General features: G+C 33.3%; 2 protein-coding genes across 2 annotated transcripts; both read left to right on the top strand.

Moving 5' to 3' along the window:
* The first annotated feature begins 10,131 nt into the window (after window positions 1-10,131).
* Window positions 10,132-10,993, top strand: LOC128225919 (homeobox protein CDX-4-like). Its single transcript, XM_052935813.1, has 2 exons — window positions 10,132-10,329; window positions 10,607-10,993. Exons 1-2 carry the CDS (start codon window positions 10,132-10,134, stop codon window positions 10,991-10,993), a joined length of 585 nt encoding a protein of 194 aa, XP_052791773.1.
* A 4,030-nt stretch (window positions 10,994-15,023) lies between these two features.
* LOC128225916 (homeobox protein CDX-4-like) lies at window positions 15,024-16,349 on the top strand. The gene is made up of 2 exons (XM_052935812.1): window positions 15,024-15,683; window positions 15,963-16,349. The coding sequence occupies exons 1-2, from the start codon at window positions 15,024-15,026 to the stop codon at window positions 16,347-16,349; spliced, it is 1,047 nt and encodes a 348-aa protein (XP_052791772.1).
* Window positions 16,350-25,144: the final 8,795 nt, after the last annotated feature.

Raw genomic sequence — 25,144 nt, 5'->3', positions numbered from 1 at the left:
ATAATTTGGCTTTGTTAAGACTATTGCATTTATAAGTCACGAATGATGCTTGCTACGGGTTTTTGCATTACTTTTATACTATTTGGTATGTTGATAAAATCACAGGACACTCATACTATTAACAACTTTACCACCGCACAATCTCGCCATACTTGATTGCAGACAGTTAATTTATTGTCAATTAAACATATTGATTATCAATTTAAGCTGAATGAGCTGACAATACCATCATCATATAATTTGGGCAATTTAATATCTGAGAAAATAAGTTATGAATTGCAATTGTGTCGTCTTTATTCATTTAATTGCTGATACAATATTGCAATAATTACATAACGTCTGCGTATTGAAATATTAGAAAATACAGGTTTGTTTTAAAGTTTTTATTTTTATTTGGATTCAGATATTTGTTGTTTTGATGTTGGACTTTCGAATAACAAAAAAGAGATAGGGTACACATTTGGCCCATAAAATGAAAGCTATGAATATTGTAACGACTATGAGACCATTGTTACATTGGTAACACTGGTTTATTGTGAGGCTTGTATGCTGAGAATTGTGTTTCAGCGGCGTTAAATCGATTATTTTGAATGTTCAGCCTCAAAAATCGAGTTAACCGGTTGTAACCAATGTAACCGCGTAACCCGATATTTGATAAAGAAAAAAACACACACACTTTTTCATTTTTCTAACTCATTGTAACTATTGTAACTGCATAACTCTGATTAGGTGTGGACCTAAAACTCGATTTTGGAGGTTGAACTTTGATTTTTTTTTTTCGATATAACCGGTTGTAAGTAATGTAAACGCGTAATCCGATATTTGAGATAGAGAAACACAGTCGATCTGAAAATTCGATTTTGGAGGCTGAACTTGGAAAATATACGATGTAACCGATGTAACCACTTGTAACCAATTTAACCGCGTAACCCGATATTTGACATAGAAATAAAAACATTTTTCAAACTTTAAGAAAACTTTGCTGTAACTCATTGTAACTATTCTGACCGCATTAACTCAGATCAGATGTCAACCTGAAAACTCGATTTTTGATGCTGAACTTCAAATTGTAATCAATATATTCAATATGCTAAGAATATTTGCCTGTACCCCATGTGACCATATTGTGAGAAGGGTTACAAAATTCGAAGCCCTCATTTTATTGGCCGATTTCTGGCGCTTATTGTTTAAAAGGGCGAACAGGTTGTTTTCTTGCATGGAAAACATATAGGATTGTCCGGCGTCGTTGTTAGACGGGGCGGCGTTCGATTCCGTTTAGTCACTTTTGAATGACTTGGTTATATATTCCTTGTTAGCAAAATGACGAACATACTTAAGCCATTTATCAACCTTAATATCAGCTCATTTTCACACATAGTATTTCAAAACCCAATATATTGTGTATAAATATGCTTATAAACACAATGGCGTGACATTTTAAAGAAATGTAATTATATATTTAAAACTGTATTTGAATAGTAGGTAACTCAAAAATTATCAATTGAACTCAACTGTTTTTAAGAAATATTAATCCCAACTCCTTTTTTTACATAATATCATTGAATGATACGAAATTATATATGTTTTACTCTTTTTTAAAGCGCATTATGTTATTTATTAATACGCTAAAAAATAACATTGCGCAATATAATATTAGAAGGTAATGCTAAAACTTGAATAAATAGCTAAAAATTATAAATATTATATCTTAACAGGAGTTCCTACAGAAATCAAATGTATAATCTATACCTATTTACATTTCAAAACACGTATATTTTAGAAAAAAATCGCATTAAAATGGTTGATCTTCATGCCTTACGAATGCTGAAAAAAAAAAAGTTTTAAAACTTGCAATTAATAAACACTTTTTATTGTCTCCACAATTGCAATCAGGATGTCTCGGTTTTAAATGCTTATTCTAACAGTACTTAATTAAGTCATATTTCCGGTAAATGCAATATTAGCCCCTAAGTTATCTATTAAATCAATTTATTCATCAGACCATATATTATCAATCATAGTCATCTGATTAATACCCAGTACCAAAACTTAAACAATCAAAACACCAAATTAATCTATTTCCAAAATATAACAATAAATCAACATACATTATCTTAGCGATGTACCAGTTCGAAACAACCAGCTTTTTAGAAGAGTTTGCTGACAAGTTAAGCCAACCACGAGATAAAAGTTCCTATAGAGTTCCTTGTTCAGCGAAGGTGGTTGACAAAACCGGGAAACTATCATCTCGGTACTATCCTTACGTATGTAATAGAACAACAATGAACTCATTATGTCGTGTTGGGACTTTTGTACAAAATGTGACACAGTAAATAGCAAGCGACCAGCCACATATATTAAATTATTGCAGAGCCTTTGAATTCAAACCTTTCCATCCATCGTTGGTACGCCATACGGTCAAGCTTTTACTCCAGCAGCGGTTTATTCTAATTCCTTCCGTCACTCATTATAACAAAGTATTAAGAGTGTTTGTAACCTCGCATCCGGAAGTGGTATTTATTCTTCCATCGAAACCGATATTTTGGGTACAACAGCTGTCGCTGAGTCGCAGAAGCATGTTGCAGCACACGAGCACCCATTCTATTGGAGACGACGGACGGCCCCTACGGAAGGACAGACGCGCACACGCGACAAGTGCCGTGTAGTTTACAAGGAGGAGCAGCGGATTGGCATGGAGCGCTCATATGACGAGAACAAGTTTATCTCCCTACAGACCAAACCGGCACTAACCAAGGTACTCGAACTTTCTGAGAGACAGGGAAGGAAATTAAGATACCATCATTGTTTAACTCAACTCAGGTATTGTTTTTCTGGAACATTTCATAGACTAGGGAGATTGATGTTGGATATAGATTAGTGACAAAGAAATAGGTAACTAAAATATGGAAAATGGCTTTTCCGTCATTTTTCACAACAATATGAACGTAATTCTGATTTAACGTTTGGCTAGAATAAGGGGTTTTTAATAAGCTTAAAACATACAAGGACATGTTTTATAATAAATTCAAAAATAAATATTTTAGATGTAGTGCTAAAAAGTCACATGTTACAATTTATATCACCCATTTCTAGAAATCACAAACATATTTTCTTTCTGGTAATACAGTAGACAGAGATTTTAGATATTTAATGTAATCATATTTCAGAAAAAGAGTATCCATTTGATTTCAAAAAAATGTACGACTTTCGAAAACAAAACATGTATACAAGTTATTGAAATGATTTACATCATTTTTGTAGATAAAGCTATGGTTTTAAAACCGACGCGCAAAGGAGAGACGAGATTTGAAAAAATCCAACATTTCAAATACATTTGAAGGCTCTTCATCACCAAAGGACAACACTTCTTCAAAAACCTCACTCGACAGTATGATCCCACAGAAATTAAACTACGCAGACTGCAAGTATCAAACCAGCAATAACCAGGTTTCACAACCTTGCCCTCAGACAATTAGAAGCAATGCACTGAAAGGACAAGCTATGGCCGCTGGCAGTTCAGTACAATTTGAGTATGAATATAGAGTGTTTCTAAATCCATGGGCGATTGAATAAGGAATTGGTATCACAGGAGGTGATCCAGTATTCTATGGTATCACCCATAAAAACGGTGAATTCTCAGAGGCAGTTATTGTATTCTATACGTAAATTTAACATTTGTTAGTATATTTCAATAATATTTAACTTTTCTTTTCACCCAAAACTTTCAATTTACGAATTAAGTCGTATATAGTTGTTACTTTGTATTCATTAATATTTCAATTATATATTTTTATGACAAGTACATGTTGTACAAACATAATAATTATATATTTAATTGTATTGTGTAACTATGAAGCAACTGCATCATATATGTTTTCATTTAGATCTCTTGTTTCAAACCTTGTTGTTCTTGGTAACACCAGACTGAAGTGATACAAAAAGTAGTAGAAGCTCATAAATATGTGTTGAATAAACATAAACAAGTATATAAAGAAAAAAATATCTTGTAATGATGTTGTTTCAAGCTTAAATACGTGGAATAAAAGTGTAATTAATAGATCTACACCAAATGATATTGATGATTGTTTTCACACTTAATATTATAATAGATAGAGGTGCTTCCTCTATATTTAGACGCATTCAAAAAAGAAACAATCATGCTAGTGTTCGAAGTGACACAATGCATATACGTTGGTTAACGACTAAATGTGCCTAGAAAATAAATATATTTTATAGAAATTTAAATGTTTACAAAAAACATAAGTGTCGTTCAGAGTAGCAATAGCAGATGACAAAGCATGTTTTACAAATATTTGATTTTATTCAAGCTATGGATTCTTCAGTTAAGTCAATAGTTAAATCTTGAAACCAGTTTAGTGGAATATATAATTGTGTACTAGGCGTGAGACAGGGATAATAGTTATCGTCTGTTTTGTTCGCGATGATATTTAAACGACCAAGTGTATATTTTCTGTAAAATAGGTGTAAATGGTATAAATAAAGAATCGTTCTCAAATTTTCTTATAGTTTGATATCATCCTCCATGCTAATAATGTTGCAGAATTGTAAAAGAGGCTTAATCTATTATCAGAGTATTATAAACGTTGGAAATTGGTTGCGAGTACTGTTAACACAAAAATAATGATTATAAGGAAGTGACGATGACTTCAGTCTCATTTGTTTAACTATCTTGAAAAAGTTTTAACATCCGGTAGGTCTTTTTTCAGAAGCCCAAAACACAATTGCAGGTCAAGCGTTAAAGCCATTTTGTAAAGCGAACAAGTGTCTGTATAATTGTACCGAAAATACTGTTATACATAAGTTAGAATTGTTTGATGAACTTATTTAGCCAATTTTTAAACATGGCAGTGTAGTATGGGGATTTGTTAAAGGAAATACCATAGTACATGACATGTGCAGTATTGAAAAAAGATTACGAGGTATTAAAAAAGTACACAGACTGACTATATCTGTGGTGAACTTGGACGGGTAAATAAACAATCTGAAAATGAAAATAAGTGAAAATGCCGTTAGTATAAAGCACCAAGTTGGTGTTCATTATTACGAGATTCGTTAAGTTGACTCAGTTATTATGAACTTATTTCTTGCTAATGTTAAGCAAAGACTGAATGATAATTTCATCCAAGACTGGTATGGAAGATCAGAAAACTCTAGCAGAGTATTATTTTACAAGAATATATCATGTTTTAAACTTCAACAATGTTTAATGTTAGTTTACCGCGGTAATGTGTATCAACGCACAAATTAAGATCGAGCGTAGTAGATGAGCGAGACCTAGTCCAATTCTTGTTTAACAGGTAATGTGTTACTTATTCGACAACTTAAAAGATGAATATACAAAGCAATATCCAATAAGTCTCATCTGATGATGAACATGTAATAAGAAAACTTAGTATCTATGTATACAATGTTTTTTATTATATATTTAAACTATATATTATGTATACATACACATGATAGGTAATTTAAGTGTTTTTGCCTGAACAAAAACGCACTTTTAAATCATAATTTAATATATATATATATATATATATTAATCTTGCTATCTAATATATAAACTTGTGTTTATCAAATTACCTAAAAAGTCGCATATGCATTTGCATTTGAAAGTAAGACAATTTCATATCTGAATATACTTAAGGAATGAATTGCGGGGTTGATGTCATTATCGGGGCACTCCACGCGTACTTTGACCAACCCAATTGCGTTCATATCCCCGATAATGACATCAACCCCGCAATTCATTCCTTATATTTACACCAATAGTTGATTATTGCGTTCAGGAATTGTTAACAAAATTCTTCATTTCATTTAAGAAAACCTTTCAGTAATCCGTTCTTACCCATTCTGTAAATAGAACGACCCGACTATAACCGGAAACATTTTTTTTCAAATGACGTCACAATAACGCGGGAAAAGATCAACCACTTGAAATCACTTTAAAACGTAAAATTGAAACACTTCTGGTATCAATATATTTAAAATATAATAAACTAACACTTTTAAAAATGTTGATCTATATTTCACGGGACCTGTAGACACAATACAACCAATAACAAGATCAATAGCTTTCATGTATATTGTTATGCAATGAATTACGATCCGAATATATCCGAAGATGTTGCGTTCATCGATTGATGAACGCAATTGCCGAAAGGCAGTTCATTTAAGGAATGGAAGTTGAGGTGTAAATATTTGAACATGAACAAATGTAAATTTGAGATCATTACAATAGATGCTTAGGATATATATTTTTCCAAGAAAGCTATAAGATTTGTCATATTTTTATTTATGCTGTAATGAAACATTTGTTAAATGGACAATGTATATTGATTGTTTTATTCGGTTGATATATGCATTGAATTATCTGTAAAGGCTTTAAAATGCTGTATTTTCAACATTTACCTTGGCCATCTGGTTATTCTGTTAATAAAACATAAAACATGAAGTTAGCCTCAAATATTTATTTTTCCTTCTCGTGTAGAATTCAGTTAAACTGGTATTCTAACAAACGAACATTTGACATTTGATTAAAGTCTATGATCATACCCAATGCCCATGTTAAAACTGAGAGGTGGAACATTTGTATAAGGTAATAATCCACTGTCTAATGACGGCCATTTAGATAGCGATATCTCTTGCAATGATGCACTGCTTCGATTATTTGCTGAATGGGACAAAGTGTGGCAGGATTGAGAAATGTTCTTCGTTTCCATTAAACCCCATTGGTCTTTCCCGAAAAAGTGAGTGTCCATAGGTGGAGTCTGAGCAGTTTGGAACCTGCAAGAGGAAAGCTCTCTCACTCCTTCACTGGCAGTCGGTGACCAGGTCCCACCATCGGTCCCGCTGATGGAGTCAAGAGTGCTGTACTCCTTTGACGGAACTTGTTTTTCGTTGTAAACATCTGATTCCTTGTTTTTCTGTCGTCTTTCCTTTGCTCTTCTGTTTTGAAACCAGATTTTTATCTACAAAATACACGAACAGCATTATAAAACAATTATGTGACTATAGTTACAATCATTTGATAAAATACTATTTGGTCCTGTCATGGAACTGTATATTCGCATTTTATGCGAACTGTTTTGTCTTGCCGTTAATTTCACTTTGTGGTATTTGTCTTATCTTTGGTTTCATTTTTCATTCGTAAGTAAAACGTTTTCGCACATGTTAAAGAAGATTTTTATGTTGAATGTCCATTTAGAGTCCGCACAGTGTAAGTTTTATCATATTTTTGGTGTATTTTGATAGATAAATGTATAGTTTACAATTCAGCAAAGTGTCAGTTTGTAATAATTCGTTTTTATATGAAAATTCCTCGATAAATTTTGTACGCTTTCGGACTATGACCTGTTCGTACCAAATGTGTTTTTATGGCAATTCTTAATGTTAACTTAGATTTTGTCAAAAATATTCAAGTACATATTGTAAGGAACACTATGTATATGAGAACTATTGTCTTTTTTCAGCTTTTTACCGATTTGACACCAATAAAGATGGTATGGTTTACATGGCTGTTATTTGTTTATTAGACAACATTGAGGCAGTTATAGGTCACTATTACAGTAAGAACACAATTTACTAGCGATAGCATAACAACATATTCGGAAAATCGATATTTATTTTATTGGCTAAGTAAATACCTGTCTATCTGAAAGATCGAGTTCCTTGCCCAGTTCCACTTTGGTCTTTATCGAGATGAACTTGTTCTGCTCAAATGCGCGCTCAAGACCCTTTCGCTGCTGCTCAGTGTACACCACGCGGTACTTGTCGCGCGTGCGTGTTAACCCTTCCGCAGGGGTCGTCCGCCGCCTCAGGTAGAACGGATGATCTTGTTCCAGTCGTCTCTGCTCGGACACGGAAGCGGGCGTCATGGTGGTTCTATCGAAAGTAGGAATGTTGATACCGGTTTCTAAGCTACAGGTGTTATGTATGCTTTGTAACGTGTTTGGGTGCGACAAAGTATTTGTTTGCCATGCCAACTCATTCGAAAGAAAATCTAATGCAGGTAGTCTGTTGAAACCGCGCCAATATGACGGTTTTTCAACAGTTTCAGCATAAGCGAAAGTTGGATCCCAATTTGCACCGACATTGCTAGGGCAATTTAAACGAGCTCCATAGGGTTGATAACGTCCTCGCATTGCTTTCCTGTCAGCTCCCTGAATGCCGCAAGTTTTTTGTTTTCCAGCCGCGTCTATTACCCCTGCTGTTGATATCAATTGTGCCAATTCCTGATATAAATAAGCCATCTTCAACACTATGCAGAAATGATGCTTTGAAAATAAAGGTTTTGTTCAGATAAGAAGTAAAATTTTGTAAGACAAGTGCACTTATAAATCATGAATGATGCTTGCTGTGGTTTTCGTATCTCTTTTATACTATTTGGTATATTGATACAATCACAGGACACACATACTGTTAACAATTCTAACATCGCACAGTCACACCATCTTTGATTGCAGACAGTTAATTTATTGTCGATTAAACATATTGATTCACTTTAAAATTTAACGATTTGACTATAACATTAGCATTTAATTAGGGAAATTTTATATCTGTGAAAAATAAATTGTGTTTCAATAACTCTTACTGTATGAATTGCAATTGTTTCGTCTTTAAAGGAAATTTGCAATTAGAAATTTGCGAGTTTTACATGACATGTGTGTATTGAAATATTGAAAAATGAAGTTTTTATTTCAAAGTTTTTTTTATTATGTTTTGAAGTAGATAATACCATTGCATCGGCTTTTATTTTGAACAATATGAAAAAGAAAAATATCATAATAAGTCATAAACAAAATGTGTAATTTTGCAAAATGTGCAATTCTCAAAGTACTATTATTCTTTGCTTTATTATTATTATTATTATTATTATTATTGTTATTATTATTATTATTATTATTTTATTATTATTATTATTATTATTATTACTATTATTATTATTATTATTACTTTTATTATTATTATTATTATAATCATCGTCATCATTATCATCATCATCATCATCATCATCATCATCATCATCATCATCATCATCATGATCGTCATCATCATCATCATTATTATTATTATTATCAAGATAATAATAATAATAATAATAATAATAATAATAATAATAATAATAATAATAATAATTATAGTAATATTTTTTATTATTAAGTTTATTAAATATTATTATAAATGATAAGTTTATCAAATATAATGTTGCTGTTTAATATTTTTTTTATATTTAAAAAGCAAATGATGTAGTTTTATTAACATTTATAAACAGGGATATTGCCTAAAAAACAAGTACAAAATAATATATAAATATATTTAATTTTCCAACATAATTAACAGAATTTCGTTTGAAGACTTGCAAGTAATTAACATTTAACATAGTCTCCTTAATTGCAATCAGGGAGAACTGTACTTAGTTTAATCAAATGTCCGGCGAGCGCCATATCTGCTTTGCAATCATCGATATCATCAATTTATTTAATAAATTATCATCCATAGTTATTGTGCAGAAATCGAGAGCAATGATTTGCCAATGAGCTTGCCCAATGATTTAATTACAGTCCAAAAACTTATATATAGATCGTACCAAGCCTGAAACAAAACTAAACACAAACTTTATTTATTCTAAAACATCAACATACATTTTTAACAATGTACCAATACAAAAATACCAGCATCTTAGAAGATTTGGCTTATAAGCAATTTGAAAGCCAACCACGAGGTGACAGTGATTACAGTGTTCCTTGTTCAGAGAGATTGACTGACAGAACAGGGAGGCATTTACCTCGGTATCATCCGTACGTAGGTAGGAGACCATCATCGACATGTCGTGGTGGGGCGTTTGAACAAACTGTGACTCAAGAAATGCCAAGAGGTCAGCCGCATGGCTTAAATGTTTACTGGCCGTACGCAAGCAACACATTGCCATCCAATGTTGGCACGCCATACGCTCAAGCCATTTATCCAGTCGCAGTTTGTTCTGAATTATTCACTTACTCAACATTAAAAAGTCTTGAAAGTGTTTGTAACCTCGCATCCGGAAGTTGTGTTTCTTCTTCCACCGGTTCTAAGTCTTTGCCTTCCGCAACCGTTTTCGAGTCGCAGAAGAGAGAGATGGAACACGAGCACCCCTTCCAATGGAGACGTCGGACAGCACCGGTGGAAGGGCTGACGCGCACGCGCGACAAGTACCGTGTAGTGTACACAGAGAAACAGCGGACAGGCCTGGAGCACGCCTTTGAGGAAAACAAGTTCATCGCGCTGCAGACCAAACTGGAACTGGCCAAGGAACTCGACCTTTCTGAGAGACAGGTAAAGAACACAAGAAATCAAAATACTATAACGTATTTCTCAATAAAACGAGGTAGTGTTTATACTTAAGTTTTTCATTCGTATACTAAGGCGGCGGATGCATATCTTGTTTCATGAAAAACTTTAACATCCCCGGAATATTTAAAAGAAGGTTCTTTTGTATGACATTGTAAAGTTAACATAAATTATGAAAACTTAAGAAGAGAGCATTCGTTTGATTTCATTGTATGTAAGACTTTTGAAATACTCGTATATAATAGCTATTATACTTCTGCAGATCAAGCTATGGTTTCAAAACCGACGGGCAAAAGAAAGACGAGATTTGAAAAAATCCAACGTGACAAAAACAGCTGGAGGCTCTTCATCAACAAAGGACAAAACTTCGTCTAATACCTCGCTCAACTATAAGACGCCGTTATTGAACTACACAGACTGCCAGTTTCAAGGCAAAGTAGCGGTTGGTAATTTCCAGGCTACACTACCTTGCTTTGAATCCATGACCACCAAACCACAGAGAGATACAATAATGGCCAACGACAGTTCACCACACTCTTTGAATGAATCTACAATGTTTCCAAATCCATGGAAGTTCGGAGAAAGCAGAGACTGGTCTCCATACCTAGATGTTTCTCCCATAGGTGGCAATATCAGTCAGAGATGGTGATCCAGCACTGTTCTCACCCAAAAGACATTGCCATCTTAGAGGCAGTGATTCCACTTTATACATAACTTTTTGTACATTTCAAAGACATTTTACTGTTTGTTTTACACAAAACGTTAAATCACTAACTTGAGTCGTATATATTTGTAATTATTTCATTCATTAATGTTTTATGTAGAGTCCTTGTTTGTTTGCTATGTTTGCTAACTATATGTACAAATAAACGACTTTACATAAAGTGTGTTATGTGGAACATTTTCCGCTTATTTAGACAAAAATGTTCGGAGAGTCACAAGATGAAGATTGCATGTGTTAATATAGGTCTGTAAACCTGCATGTGCTTGTTATTTGTATATATTCTATTATTTACTTCAAAGAATAACGTATATTTATCCAAGATATTTAAGAATATGATTAGAAGCTTAAGCATATAATTATCACAGTGAAAGTATAAGTTCATTGTACTTACAATACTTAAAAAGACTTTGACCCTTAAATCTTCACATTACTTGCTTTTGAAATAAACTTTAGAATGAATAGCGGTGCGATTGTCACTATGTCCAATTGTCTTGATTTTAAAGACCAATGATTGAAAAACAAGCAACAATTCACAGCTTATGACTGATTGATACACCCGAAATGTAAACAGGACAATCATAGTTCCAAATGTTGAGGGCACTGCCGTTCGTTAATCTGCCACTCATATTCTTTTTAACGACTTCTCCCCTCTTTAATAACATGATATTTAAGATAAAATCCGAACCATCAGAATTCAGCTCATTGCAAGGACTCTGAACGGAACAATGTTTTGGACAATGGGGCACAATAAAAGTTGTTGGAAACATTGTTTTTTTTTAAATTTAAATAGTTATAATGTTTTACTCATTTGTTTTTAATGATCATGACAAAACACCACAGGACATTTTTTTTTTTAATTTATAACCACGTGGTCACGAATTCCAAAGTTAAAATACTTCAAAATATCGCTAATATTTTTGTTTGGCATCAACCTTTATTGTGTTCCTTTTATTTGTCAACTAAGCTGAAATTAAGAATTTTCTCGAGATCCTATCAAATGAAAGAGCTAGAGCAATAAATCTATATTTAATTTAAAAGTAAGACAATATCGTGAGATAATTACCATGGATGTTTGGGATGTATATATTTCCATGAAAGCTACAAGTTTTGTTAAAAGAAACTTGTATTTTTAATTATGCTGTAATTAAACATTTATTTATTCGACACTGATAATTGATTGTTTTACTAGTATGATTTATGCATGGAATCATCTGTAAACACTTTAAATTGATGTATTTGTCCACTTGGGCCATGACCTTCTGGATATTCTGTAAATAAAACTTAAAACATGAAATTATCTTCAAAGATTTATTTTTCCTTCTCGTATAGAAAGCAGTTAAACTGGTATTCTAACAATCGAAAATTTAACATTTGATTAAAGTCTAGGATCATACCCAATGCCAAGGTTAACACTGAGAGGTGAAACATTTGTATAAGGTAATAATCCACTGTCTAATGACGGCCATTTAGATGGCGATATCTCTTGCAAAGATGCACTGCTTCGATTATTTACTAAATGAGACAAAGACTGGCAGGATTGAGAACTGTTCTTCTTGTCCATTAAGCCCCATTGGTCTTTCCCGAAAAAGTAAGTGTCCATAGGCGGAGTCTGAGCAGTTTGGAACCTGCAAGAGGGAAGCTCTCTCACTCCTTCACTGGCAGTCGGTGACCAGTTTCCCACATCGGCCCCGCTGATGGAGTCAAGAGTGCTGTTCTCCTTTGACGGATTTTGTTTTTCGTTGTAAACATCTGATTCCTTGTTTTTCTGTCGTCTTTCCTTTGCTCTTCTGTTTTGAAACCAGATTTTTATCTACAAAATACACGAAAAGCATTAGAAAACAATTATGTGGCTATAGTTACAATCATTTGATAAAATACTATTTGGTCCCTATTACAGTAAGAACACAATTTACTAGCGAAAGCATGACAACATATTCGGAAAATCGATATTTATGTTATTGACTAAGTAAATACCTGTCTATCAGAAAGATCGAGTTCCTTAGCCAGTTCTACTTTGGTCTTTATCGAGATGAACTTGTTCTGCTCATATGCGCGCTCCAGACCCTTTCGCTGGTGCTCAGTGTACACCACGCGGTACTTGTCGCGCGTGCGTGTTAACCCTTCCGCAGGAGTCGTCCGCCGCCTCAAGTAGAACGGATGATCTTGTTCCAGTCGTCTCTGCTCGGACACGGAAGCGGGCGTCATGATGGTTCTATCGAAAGTTGGAATGTTGATACCGGTTCCTAAGCTACAGGCGTTATGTATGCTTTGTAACGTGTTTGAGTGGAACAAATTATGTGTTTGCCATGCCAACTCATTCGAAAGAAAATCTAATGCAGGTAGTCTGTTGAAACCGGGCCAATATGACGGGTTTTCAACAGTTTCTGCATAAGCGAAAGTTGGATCCCAATTTGCACCGACATTGCTAGGGCAATTTGAACGAGCTCCATAGGGATGATAACGTCCTCGCATTGTTTTCCTGTCAGCTCCCTGAATGCCGCAAGTTCTTTGTTTTCCAGCCGCGTCTATTACCCCTGCTGTTGATATCAATTGTGCCAATTCCTGATATAAATAAGCCATCTTCAACACTATGCAGAAGTGATGCTTTGAAAATAAAGGTTTTGTTCAGATAAGAAGTAAAATTTTGTAAGACAAGTGCACTTATAAATCATGAATGATGCTTGCTGTGGTTTTCGTATCTCTTTTATACTATTTGGTATATTGATACAATCACAGGACACACATACTGTTAACAATTCTAACATCGCACAGTCACACCATCTTTGATTGCAGACAGTTAATTTATTGTCAATTAAACATATTGATTATCACTTTAAAATTTAACGATTTGACTATAACATCAGCATTTAATTAGGGAAATTTTATATCTGTGAAAAATAAATTGTGTTTCAATAACTCTTACTGTACGAATTGCAATTGTTTCGTCTTTAAAGGAAAATTGCAATTAGAATTTTGCGAGTTGTACATGACATGTGTGTATTGAAATATTGAAAAATGAAGTTTTTGTTTCAAAGTTTTTTATTATGTTTTGAAGTAGATAATACCATTGCATCGGCTTTTATTTTGAACAATATGAAAAAGAAAAATATCATAATAAGTCATGAATAAACGTGTAATTTTGCAAAATGTGCAATTCCCAAAGTACTATTATTCTTTGCTTTATTTTATTATTATTATTATTGTTATTATTATTATTATTATTATTATTATTATTATTATTATTATTATTACAGTCATCGTCATCATTATCATCATATTATCATCATCATCATCATAATCATCATCATTATCATCATTATCGTTATCATCAACATTATTATTAATATTATATTATCAAGATAATAATAATAATAATAATAATAATAATAATAATAATAATAATAATAATAATAATAATAATAATTATAATTACTATTATTATTAAGTGTATTAAATATTATTATAAATGATAAGTTTATCAAATATAATGTTGCTGTTTTATATTTTTTTATATTTTCAAATTTGTTTTATAATTAAAAAGCAAATGATGTATTTTTATTTACATTTATAAACTGGGATATTGCCTAAAAAACAAGAACAAAATAATATATATATATATTTAATTTTCCAACATAATTAACAAAATTTCGTTTGAAGACTTGCAAGTAATTAACATTTAACATAGTCTCCTTAATTGCAATCAGGGAGAACTGTACTTAGTTTAATCAAATGTCCGGCGAGCGCCATATCTGCTTTGCAATCATCGATATCATCAATTTATTTAATTAATTATCATCCATAGTTATTGTGCAGAAATCGAGAGCAATGATTTGCCAATGAGCTTGCCCAATGATTTAATTACAGTTCAAATACTTATATATAGCTCGTACCAAGCCTGAAACAAAACTAAACACAAACTTTATTTATTCTAAAACATCAGCGTACCTTTTTAACAATGTACCAATACAAAAATACCAGCATCTTAGAAGATTTGGCTTATAGGCAATTTGAAAGCCAACCACGAGGTGATAGTGATTACAGTGTGCCTTGTTCAGAGAGATTGACTGACAGAACAGGGAGGCATTTACCTCGGTATCATCCGTACGTAGGTAGGAGACCATCATCGACGTGTCGTGGTGGGGCGTTTGAACAAACTGTGACTCAAGAAATGCCAAGTGGTCAGCCGCATGGCTTAAATGTTTACTGGCCGTACGCAAGCAACACATTGCCATCCAATGTTGGCACGCCATACGCTCAAGCCATTTATCCAGTCGCAGTTTGTTCTGAATTATTCACTTACTCAACATTAAAAAGTCTTGAGAGTGTTTGTAACCTCGCATCCGGAAGTTGTGTTTCTTCTTCCACCGGTTCTAAGTCTTTGCCTTTTGCAACCGTTTTCGAGTCGCAGAAGAAAGAGATGGAACACGAGCACCCCTTCCACTGGAGACGTCGGACAGCGCCGGTGGAAGGGCTGACGCGCACGCGCGACAAGTACCGTGTAGTGTACACAGAGAAACAGCGGACAGGCCTGGAGCACGCCTTTGAGGAAAACAAGTTCATCGCGCTGCAGACCAAACTGGAACTGGCCAAGGAACTCGACCTTTCTGAGAGACAGGTAAAGAACACATGAAATCAAAATACTATTACGTATTTCTCAATAAAACGAGGTAGTGCTTATACTTAAACTTTTCATTCGTATACTAAGGCGGCGGATGCAGATCTTGTTTCATGAAAAACTTAAACATCCCCGGAATATTTAAAAGATGGTTCTTTTGTATGACATTGTAAAGATAATATATATATTATGAAAACTTAAGAAGAGAGCATTCGTTTGATTTCATTGTATGTATGACTTTTAAAATACTCGTATATAATAGCTATTATACTTCTGCAGATCAAGCTATGGTTTCAAAACCGACGGGCAAAAGAAAGACGAGATTTGAAAAAATCCAACGTGACAAAAACAGCTGGAGGCTCTTCATCACCAAAGGACAAAACTTCGTCTAATACCTCGCTCAACTATAAGACGCCGTTATTGAACTACACAGACTGCCAGTTTCAAGACAAAGTAGCGGATAGTAATTTCCAGGTTACACGACCTTGCTTTGAATCCATGACCACCAATCCACAGAGAGATACAATAATGGCCAACGACAGTTCACCACTCTCTTTGAATGGATCTACAATGTTTCCAAATCCATGGAAGTTCGGAGAAAGCAGAGACTGGTCTCCATACCTAGATGTTTCTCCCATAGGTGGCAATACCAGTCAGAGATGGTGATCCAGCACTGTTCTCACCCAAAAGATACTGCCATCTTAGAGGCAGTGATTCCACTTTATATATAACTTTTTGTACATTTCAAAGAAATTTTACTGTTCGTTTTACACAAAGCGTTAAATCACCAACTTTAGTCGTATATATTTGTAATTTTTTCATTCATTAATGTTTTATGTAGAGTCCTTGTTTGTTTGCTATGTTTGCTAACTATATGTACAAATAAACGACTTTACATAAAGTGTGTTATGTGGAACATTTTCCGCTTATTTAGACAAAAATGTTCGGAGAGTCACAAGATGAAGATTGCATGTGTTAATATAGGTCTTTAAACTGCATGTGCTTGTTATTTGTATATATTTTATTATTTACTTTAAAGAATAGCGTATATGTAATTACAGATATTTAAGAATAAGATTAGAAGATAAAACATTGAATTATCATAGTTCATTGTACTTACAATACATAAAAGAAACATTGACCCCTAAATCTTTGCAGTATTTGCTTTTGAAATAATCTTTAGAATGAATAGCGATGCGATTATCACTATGTCATATTGTCTTTATTTTAAAGACCAATGATTAAAAAACAAGCAGCAATTCGCAGTTTATGACTGATAAATACGCCCGCAATGTAAACAGGACATTCATAGTTCCAAATGTTGATTCATATCTTTTTTACGACTTCTCCCCTCCGAAATAGCATTGTATAAAAACTACATCCGAACCAACGGAATTCAGCTCATTGCAAGGACGCTGACCGGAACAATGTTATGAACAATGGGGCACAATATAGGTTGAAGCAAATATGTCTTTTGCAATTTAAATGTTTTATAATGTTTAACTAATATGATTTTAATGATCAAGACAGAAAACCACAGGACTTTTTTTAAATTAATTACCACGTGGTAAATATCGCTTATACTTTTGTTTGGCAACCTTTATTGTGTTCTTTTTATTTGTCAACTAAGCTGAATATAAGGCTTTTCTCGAGATCTTATCAAATGAAAGAGCTAGTGAAATTTGAAGCGTCACATTATGAACGATTAAGCACTAAGTAATTAAATAAACAGGGGTCATGTCGTTTTGTTTGAAAAATAATTTCACAATTATTGTTGCTAGGTCGTGTTTTCTATTTTTATTTCCGCTGACATAAATAACGAATGAAGTCATGATGGAAACCTCTAATACGGAAAAAATCGGTAAATAAATATGATTACATACCTTTGACAAACCTTTTTTGTGTGGTAATGATAGTTTTCGCCAAAAGAATCAGCGTAATTTTAGCTTGGAATTTTCTTAATGTTTAAAGAATATTCCTCTAACTTTTAAAGAAGGTTTAACCTTTTTTCCTATCTAAAGGAGAAACTTTTTAAGGAAAATTTCAATATAAAAAACTATGGAGTATTACTTAGAATATTTTATTATGAATTATATTTGTTAATTTCATTTAAAGAATTTTGGTATTAATCAAGGAAAAATTCTTTTTTAAATACAGGACCAGCTTCGTGACGATCTAGACTTTGTTCAAGGTCATTTCGTGCGTCTGGTTCTCTGAGAATACTTATATCTTAATTTATAGAATGACAACATGTAAGCGAGCTATACTTTTTATGTTTTATCGTATGAATTGTGTAATTATCTGCAAATGACGAACTTTATTAATATTGGTTAATCTATAGTTATGTTTGTTTAAATGGATACGTAGACACATACTCATAAACATACCGAAACAGAACGGTCGTTTTAACATGCATTTATTAGTAAAAATACTTGCCAGTACACAAACGCCAGAATGTTTACCTTGATCATTTTTGCCATAATCGTTCCAAATTAAATGTCTCGTATTGGGGAAAAATATAAAACTAATTTTCTAATAATTTAACTGTTAATTTAATGCCAGGCTTGTGGGGGAAACCTTCTTTAAAAATAATGTTGTTAAAAAAATGTTGTCACGTTTTCGTTTTCTAAGTTTTGTGATTTCGCGTTTTCATCATCGAACTATCGAGTATCGCGTTTCAGATCAACACATTCACAGACAATGACCCTAACGGCATTCCATATGATTCAGGTAAGACTATTTGTATATTTAATTCTTTAGTAGTTATCCTAACACTCTCTATATTTTAGTTTGGTGTAGGTGGTCTATGGTTTTACGGATATCAATATATTAAAAGAATAAAGATTTTTCTTGCTTTCCAGTATTTAAACCTATATGAATGAACTATACTTAATATATCACATATGTATCAGCATTGTAAAGTAAGACAATATCATATTTGAATATTGTTGTACTTGAACAAATGTATATATGAGATCAATACCATGGATGTTTTGGATGTATATATTTCCATGAAAGCTACAAGCTTTGTCAAAAGTAACTTGTATATTTGTATATGCTGTAATGAACATTTGTTTATTCGAAACTGATTATTGATTGTTTTAATCATCTGTAAACACTTTAAATTGATGTATTTGTCCACTTGGGCCATGACTTTCTGGATATTCTGTAAATAACACTTGAAACATAAAATTATCTTCAAAGATTTATTTTTCCTTCTCCTATAGAATACAGTTTAACTGATATTCTAACAAGCGAACATTTCACATTTGATTAAAGTCTGGGATCATACCCAAGGCCAAGGTTAACATTGAGTGGCGAAACATTAGTACAAGGTAATAATCCATTCCCTGCTGACGGCCATTTAGATGGCGATATCTTTTGCACAGATGTACTGCTTCGATTATTTACTGAATGAGACAAAAACTGGCAGGATTGAGAACTGTTCTTCTTGTCCATTAAGCCCCATTGGTCTTTCCCGAAAAAGTAAGTGTCCATAGGCGAAGTCTGAGCAGTTTGGAACCTGCAAGAGGAAAGCTCTCTCACTCCTTCACTGGCAGTCGGTGACCAGTTTCCCACATCGGCCCCGCTGATGGAGTCAAGAGTGCTGTATTCTTTTGACGGATTTTGTTCTTCCTTGTTAACATCTGATTCCTTGTTTTTCTGTCGTCTTTCCTTTGCTCTTCTGTTTTGAAACCAGATTTTTATCTACAAAATACACGAAAAGCATTAGAAAACAATTATGTGGCTATAGTTACAATAATTTGATAAAATACTTTTTGATCCCTATAACAGTAAAAACACAATTTACTAGCGATAGCATGATACCATATTCGGAAAATCGATATTTATTTTATTGGCTAAGTAAATACCTGTCTATCTGAAAGATCTAGTTCCTGTGCCAGTTCCATTTTGGTCTTTATCGAGATGAACTTGTTCTGCTCATATGCGCGCTCAAGACCCTTTCGCTGCTGCTCAGTGTACACCACGCGGTACTTGTCGCGCGTGCGTGTAAGCCCATCAGCAGGGGCCGTCCGCCGCCTCAAGTACAATGGATGATATTGTTCCAGTCGTCTCTGCTCGGACACGGAAGCAGACGTCAAGGTGGTTGTATCGAAAGGAGGAATGTTGCTTCCGGATCGTAAGCTACAGAAGTTATGTATGCTTTGTAACGTGTTTGGATGCGACAAAGTGTTAGTTTGCCTTGCCAACTCATTAGAAAGAAAATCTAATGCAGGTAGTCTGTTGAAACCGGGCCAATATGACGGCTTTTCAACAGTTTCAGCATATGCGAAAGTTGGATCCCAATTTGCGCAACCATTATTTGAGCAATTTGAACGAGCTCCATAGGGATGGTAACGTCCTCGCATTGCTTTCCTGTCAGCTCCCTGAATGCCGCAAGTTTTTTGTCTTTCAGCCGCGTCTATTACCCCTGCTGTTGATACCAATTGTTCCAATTCCTGATATAAATAAGCCATCTTCAAAAATATGCAGAAGTGATGCTTTGAAAATAAATGTTTTCTTGGGATAAGAAGTAGGATTTTGTAAGACAAGTGCACATGAATTCACGAATGATGCTTGCTATGGTTTTCGTATCTCTTTTATACTAGTTGGTATATTGATACAATCACAGGACACGCATACTGTTAACAATTTTACTATCACACAATCACACCATCATTGATTGCAGACAGTTAATTTATTGTCAATTAAACATATTGATTATTAGTTTAAAATATAACGAATTGACTTTAACATCATCATATAATTAGGGAAATTTAATATCTGTGTTTCAATTACTCTAACTGTGTGAATTGCAATTGTTTCGTCTTTAAAGGAAAAATTGCAATTAGAATTTTGCGAATTTTACATGACATGTGTGTATTGAAATATTGAAAATGAAGTTAATTTTCATTTCAAATTTTTTTATTATGTTTTGAAGTAGATAATACCATTGTACCGCCTTTTATTTTTTTGAACAATATGAAAATGCTATTATTTTTTCCAAATTGATTTTTTTTTTGATTATTATCATTATTATTATTATTATTATTATTATTATTATTATTATTATTATTATCATCATTATTATTATAATTATTATTATTATTATTATTATTATTATTATTAATCTCATTAGTATCGTCATTTTTATTAATAATACTAAGTTTATTCAATATTATAATAAACGATCAGTTTATTAAATATGTTGTTGTTGTTTTATATTTTGATATATATTTTCAAATTTGTTTTGTATCAAAAAAGCAAATAATGTATTTTTATTTACATTTATAAACAGTGATATTGCCTAAATAACAAGAACAAAACAATATATATATATATATATATATATATATATATATATATATATATATATATATATATATATATATATATATATATATTTAATTTTCCAACATAATTAACAAAATATCGTTTGAAGACTTGCAAGTAATAAACACTTAACATAGTCGCCTTAATTGCAATCAGGGAGAACTGTACTTAAGCTAACCAAATGTCCGGCGAGCGCCATATCTGCTACGAAATCATCGATATCATCAGCTTATTCAATAAATTATCATCCATAGTTATCGTGCATGAAACGAGGGCAATGATTCGCCAATGAGCTTGCCCGATTATTTAATTACAGTTCAAATGCTTATATATAGTTTGTACCAAGCCTGAAAACTAAACACAAACTTTATTTATTCTAAAACATCAACATATCTTGATCATCATAACAATGTACCAATATAAAAATACCAGCATTTTAGAAAATTTGGCTTATAATCAATTTGAAAGCCAACCACGAGGTGACAGTTATTACAGCGTTCCTTGTTCAGGGAGATTGACTGACAGAACAGGGAGGCATTTACCTCGGGATCATCCGTACGTAGGTACGAGACCATCATCCACATGTCGCGGAGGGGCGTTTGAACGAACTGTGACTCATGAAATACCGAGTGGTCAGCCGCATGGCTTAAATGTTTACTGGCCGTATGGAAACAACACATTACCATCCAACGTTGGCACGCCATACGCTAAAGCCATTCAACCAGTTTGTTCTGAATACTCTTACTCAACATTACAAAGTCTTCAGAGTGTTTGTAATCTCGCATCCGGAAGTTGTGTTTCTTCTTCCACCGGTTCTAAGTTTTTGCCTATCGCAACCGTTTTCGAATCGCAGAAGAGAGACATAGAACACGAGCACCTATTCCACTGGAGACGTCGGACAGCACCGGCGGAAGGGCTGACGCGTACGCGCGACAAGTACCGTGTAGTGTACACAGAGAAACAGCGGACAGGCCTGGAGCGCGGCTTTGCGGAGAACAAGTTTATCTCGCAGCAGACCAAACTGGAACTGGCCAAGGAACTCGACCTCTCCGAGAGACAGGTGAGTAATACAAGAAATCATAATGCTATTGCGTTTTTAAGCAATATAGAGTTTGATCTTAAAATGTTCATTCGTATACTAAAGATGGATGTAGATTCTTGGAATATTTAAAAGGTATTCTTTTGTGTGACATTTATCGCATTAACATGACAGGAAATCTGTTTATTCAGTTTACCGAACTCATTAAAATTAGATAAACATAAGAGTAAATGATTTTATTGTTCATTGGACTTTTAACTACAATACTCGTACGCAATATATTGAAATAGCTTTTATATTTCTGCAGATCAAGTTATGGTTTCAAAACCGACGAGCAAAAGAAAGACGAGATTTGAAAAAATCCAACGTGTCAAAAACACCAGAAGGCTCTTCATCACCAAAGGATAAAACTTCGTCTAATACCTCACTCTACTATAAGACGCCGCCATTTAACTACACCGACTGCCAGTTTCAAACCAAAGAAGCGGGTAGTAATTTCCAGTTTACTCGACCTTGCTTTGAATCAATTACTCCCGAAGCGCATAAGGATATAATAATAACTGCTGACAGTTCACCACTCTCTTTGAATGAATCTACAATGTTTCCAAACCCATGGGCGCTTAGAGAAAGCAGGAACTGTTCTCCATACCTTGATGTCTCACCCATAGGTGGCAGTGTAAGTCAGAGATGGTGATCCAGCCATGTTCTCACACAAAAGAAGTTGCTATCTAAGAGGCCGTGATTGTATTGTATATATAGCTTTTTGTACATTTCAAATATTTTTTACTGTTTTTTTTGCAAAAAACGTTAATTCACCAACTAAAGTCGTATATATTTGTAATTTTTCATTCATTATGGTTTTATTTAGATTCCTTGTTTGTATGTTATGTTCGCTAATTACATGTACAAACAAACGACTTTACATAAAGTATGTTATGTGGAACATTTTTCGCTTATATAGACAAAAAGGTTCGAAGAGTCACAAAATGAAGATTGAATGTGTTTATATAGGTCAGTAAACCTGCCTGCCCTTATTATTTGAATATATTATATTATTAACTTCAAAGAATAGCGAATATATCAATACCCACATTAAAGAATATGATTGGAAGCTTAAGCATATTCAGATCACACTAAAAGTATCAGTTCATTGTAATTGCAATACTAAAAAGAAATTTTGACTTTCAAATCTTCGCATCATTTGCTTTTATAATAAAGTATCAATGTGATTGTCGCTATGTCCTATTGTTTTGATTTTAAAGACCAATGACTGAAAAACAATCTTCAATTCACAGCTTATGACTGATTGATTCACCCCAAATGTAAACAGGACATTCACAGTTTCAAACGTTGAGGCCACTGCCGTCCGTACTTCTGCCCTTAATAATTCTGTTTAACGACATCTCCCCTCCAAAATAGCATATTAAAATTCGAACCAACGGAATACAGCTCATTGCAAGGACTCTGACCGGAACAATGTTTTGAACAAAGGGACACAATATAGGTTGATACAAACATTCTTTGTTATTTTAATAAATGCTTTATTAAATGTAAAACTCATTTGACATGAATGGTGAAGGCAAAACACCACAAAACTTGAGTAAAGAGTTTTTTAAATTAATAATCACGTGGCCACAAATTCCCATGTTAAATGCTCCAAAATATCCCTAATATTTTTATTTGGCATCAACCTTTATCGTACTCCTTTTAATTGTCAATTAACCTGAACATATTTTTTTTCGACATCCTATCAAATGAAATAGCTAGAGCAATTTGAAGCGTCACATTATAGACGTTTAAGCACTAAGTAATGACATACACGGGGGTCATATCGTTTTGTTTAAAAAATAAATTCACAATCCCTGTTGTAAGGCGATATTTTCTCTTTTTACTTCCGCTGACATAGTTAACGAATGCAGTCATACTGAAAACCTTTGATACGGTTTAATCGGTAAATAAATATGTATACATACCTTTGGCAAAAGTTTCTTGTCTGGTAATGATAAATTTTGACAAAAAATATAAGCTTAATCCTAGCTTGTAATTTCCTCTTTAAAAAAATTGAGGAAAATTTGACCTTCCTTACCATCAAAGGAAGAAATCTTCGCATTTAAGGAAGATTTCAAGATAAAAAAGATGAAATAATACTTAAAACATTTTTTGAAAATAAGATTTGTTTTTTAGATTTAAGGAATTTTAGTATGAATCAAGGATAAGTTTTAGGATAAGATCCTTTTTTAAAACGGTACCAGCTTCGTGACGATCAAGACTTTGTTCAAGTTTATTTCATGCGTCTGGTTTAGTGGGAATACTTATTATTATCTTAATTTATAGAATGACATCATATAGGCGATCAGTACTGCTTTCATCCTATGCGATCGTCCAGAACATAATAACAAATGTTTTTTATTGTCTTGACTTTAAAGACCATTGATTGTAATAAAACCAATATATCACAGCCTTTTACAATCTGATCAACTCTAAATAAAATTAAAAGTTTACAATTTCATGAACGAATGTGGACTGCACTTCCATCTGTTATTCTGCCAACTCTATTTAACAACTGCTTCTCCCTTTGGACTCGCATTATTAGAAACAATCCGAACCAATGGCATAGAGCTCACGGCAAGGAATCTTACACAAAGCTTTGAAAAATGGGTACGCTGTAAGGGGTATTAACTTAGCTGAAGAATTATCAAAAGATAATCAAGAATGTTATGATCATCACCGAAATGATTAATTATTGTTATGATATTGTGTTGCCTTACACGTTTTTTATATGACCTAATATACCCTTGTATATGTCCACATAGGAGCAGTGTATATTTTTCACAACAACAAGAATGGAATTCTGCTGCTGAATTATTTGTTTTTCTTTCCTCGCCTAAATATCCCTTTTTATGTTCAATATTATAATTACTTTGTCATAAACATAATATATACAAATGCATTAAACTACACTTTGATCTTAAAAAGAAATAACGCAATTTACTAGCGCAAGAATGAGAACATATAGAGAAAATTGATATGTATTTAATGATCTTTTTATATACCTTTCTATCTGAAAGATCGAGTTCCTGTGCTAGTT

Source organism: Mya arenaria, chromosome 3 (genome assembly GCF_026914265.1).
Source record: "Mya arenaria isolate MELC-2E11 chromosome 3, ASM2691426v1".
NCBI classification, from domain to species: Eukaryota; Metazoa; Mollusca; class Bivalvia; order Myida; family Myidae; genus Mya; species Mya arenaria.
The sequence above is the reverse complement of the archived record's forward strand: the minus strand, read 5'-3'. Positions and strand labels throughout refer to the sequence as shown.

Coding starts and splice junctions, on each gene's coding strand:
- LOC128225919 (XM_052935813.1), top strand. CDS start 10,132: ATGGAACACGAGCACCCCTTCCAATGGAGACGTCGGACAGCACCGGTG. Junction 10,330..10,606: donor TCGACCTTTCTGAGAGACAG/GTAAAGAACACA, acceptor ATACTTCTGCAG/ATCAAGCTATGGTTTCAAAA.
- LOC128225916 (XM_052935812.1), top strand. CDS start 15,024: ATGTACCAATACAAAAATACCAGCATCTTAGAAGATTTGGCTTATAGG. Junction 15,684..15,962: donor TCGACCTTTCTGAGAGACAG/GTAAAGAACACA, acceptor ATACTTCTGCAG/ATCAAGCTATGGTTTCAAAA.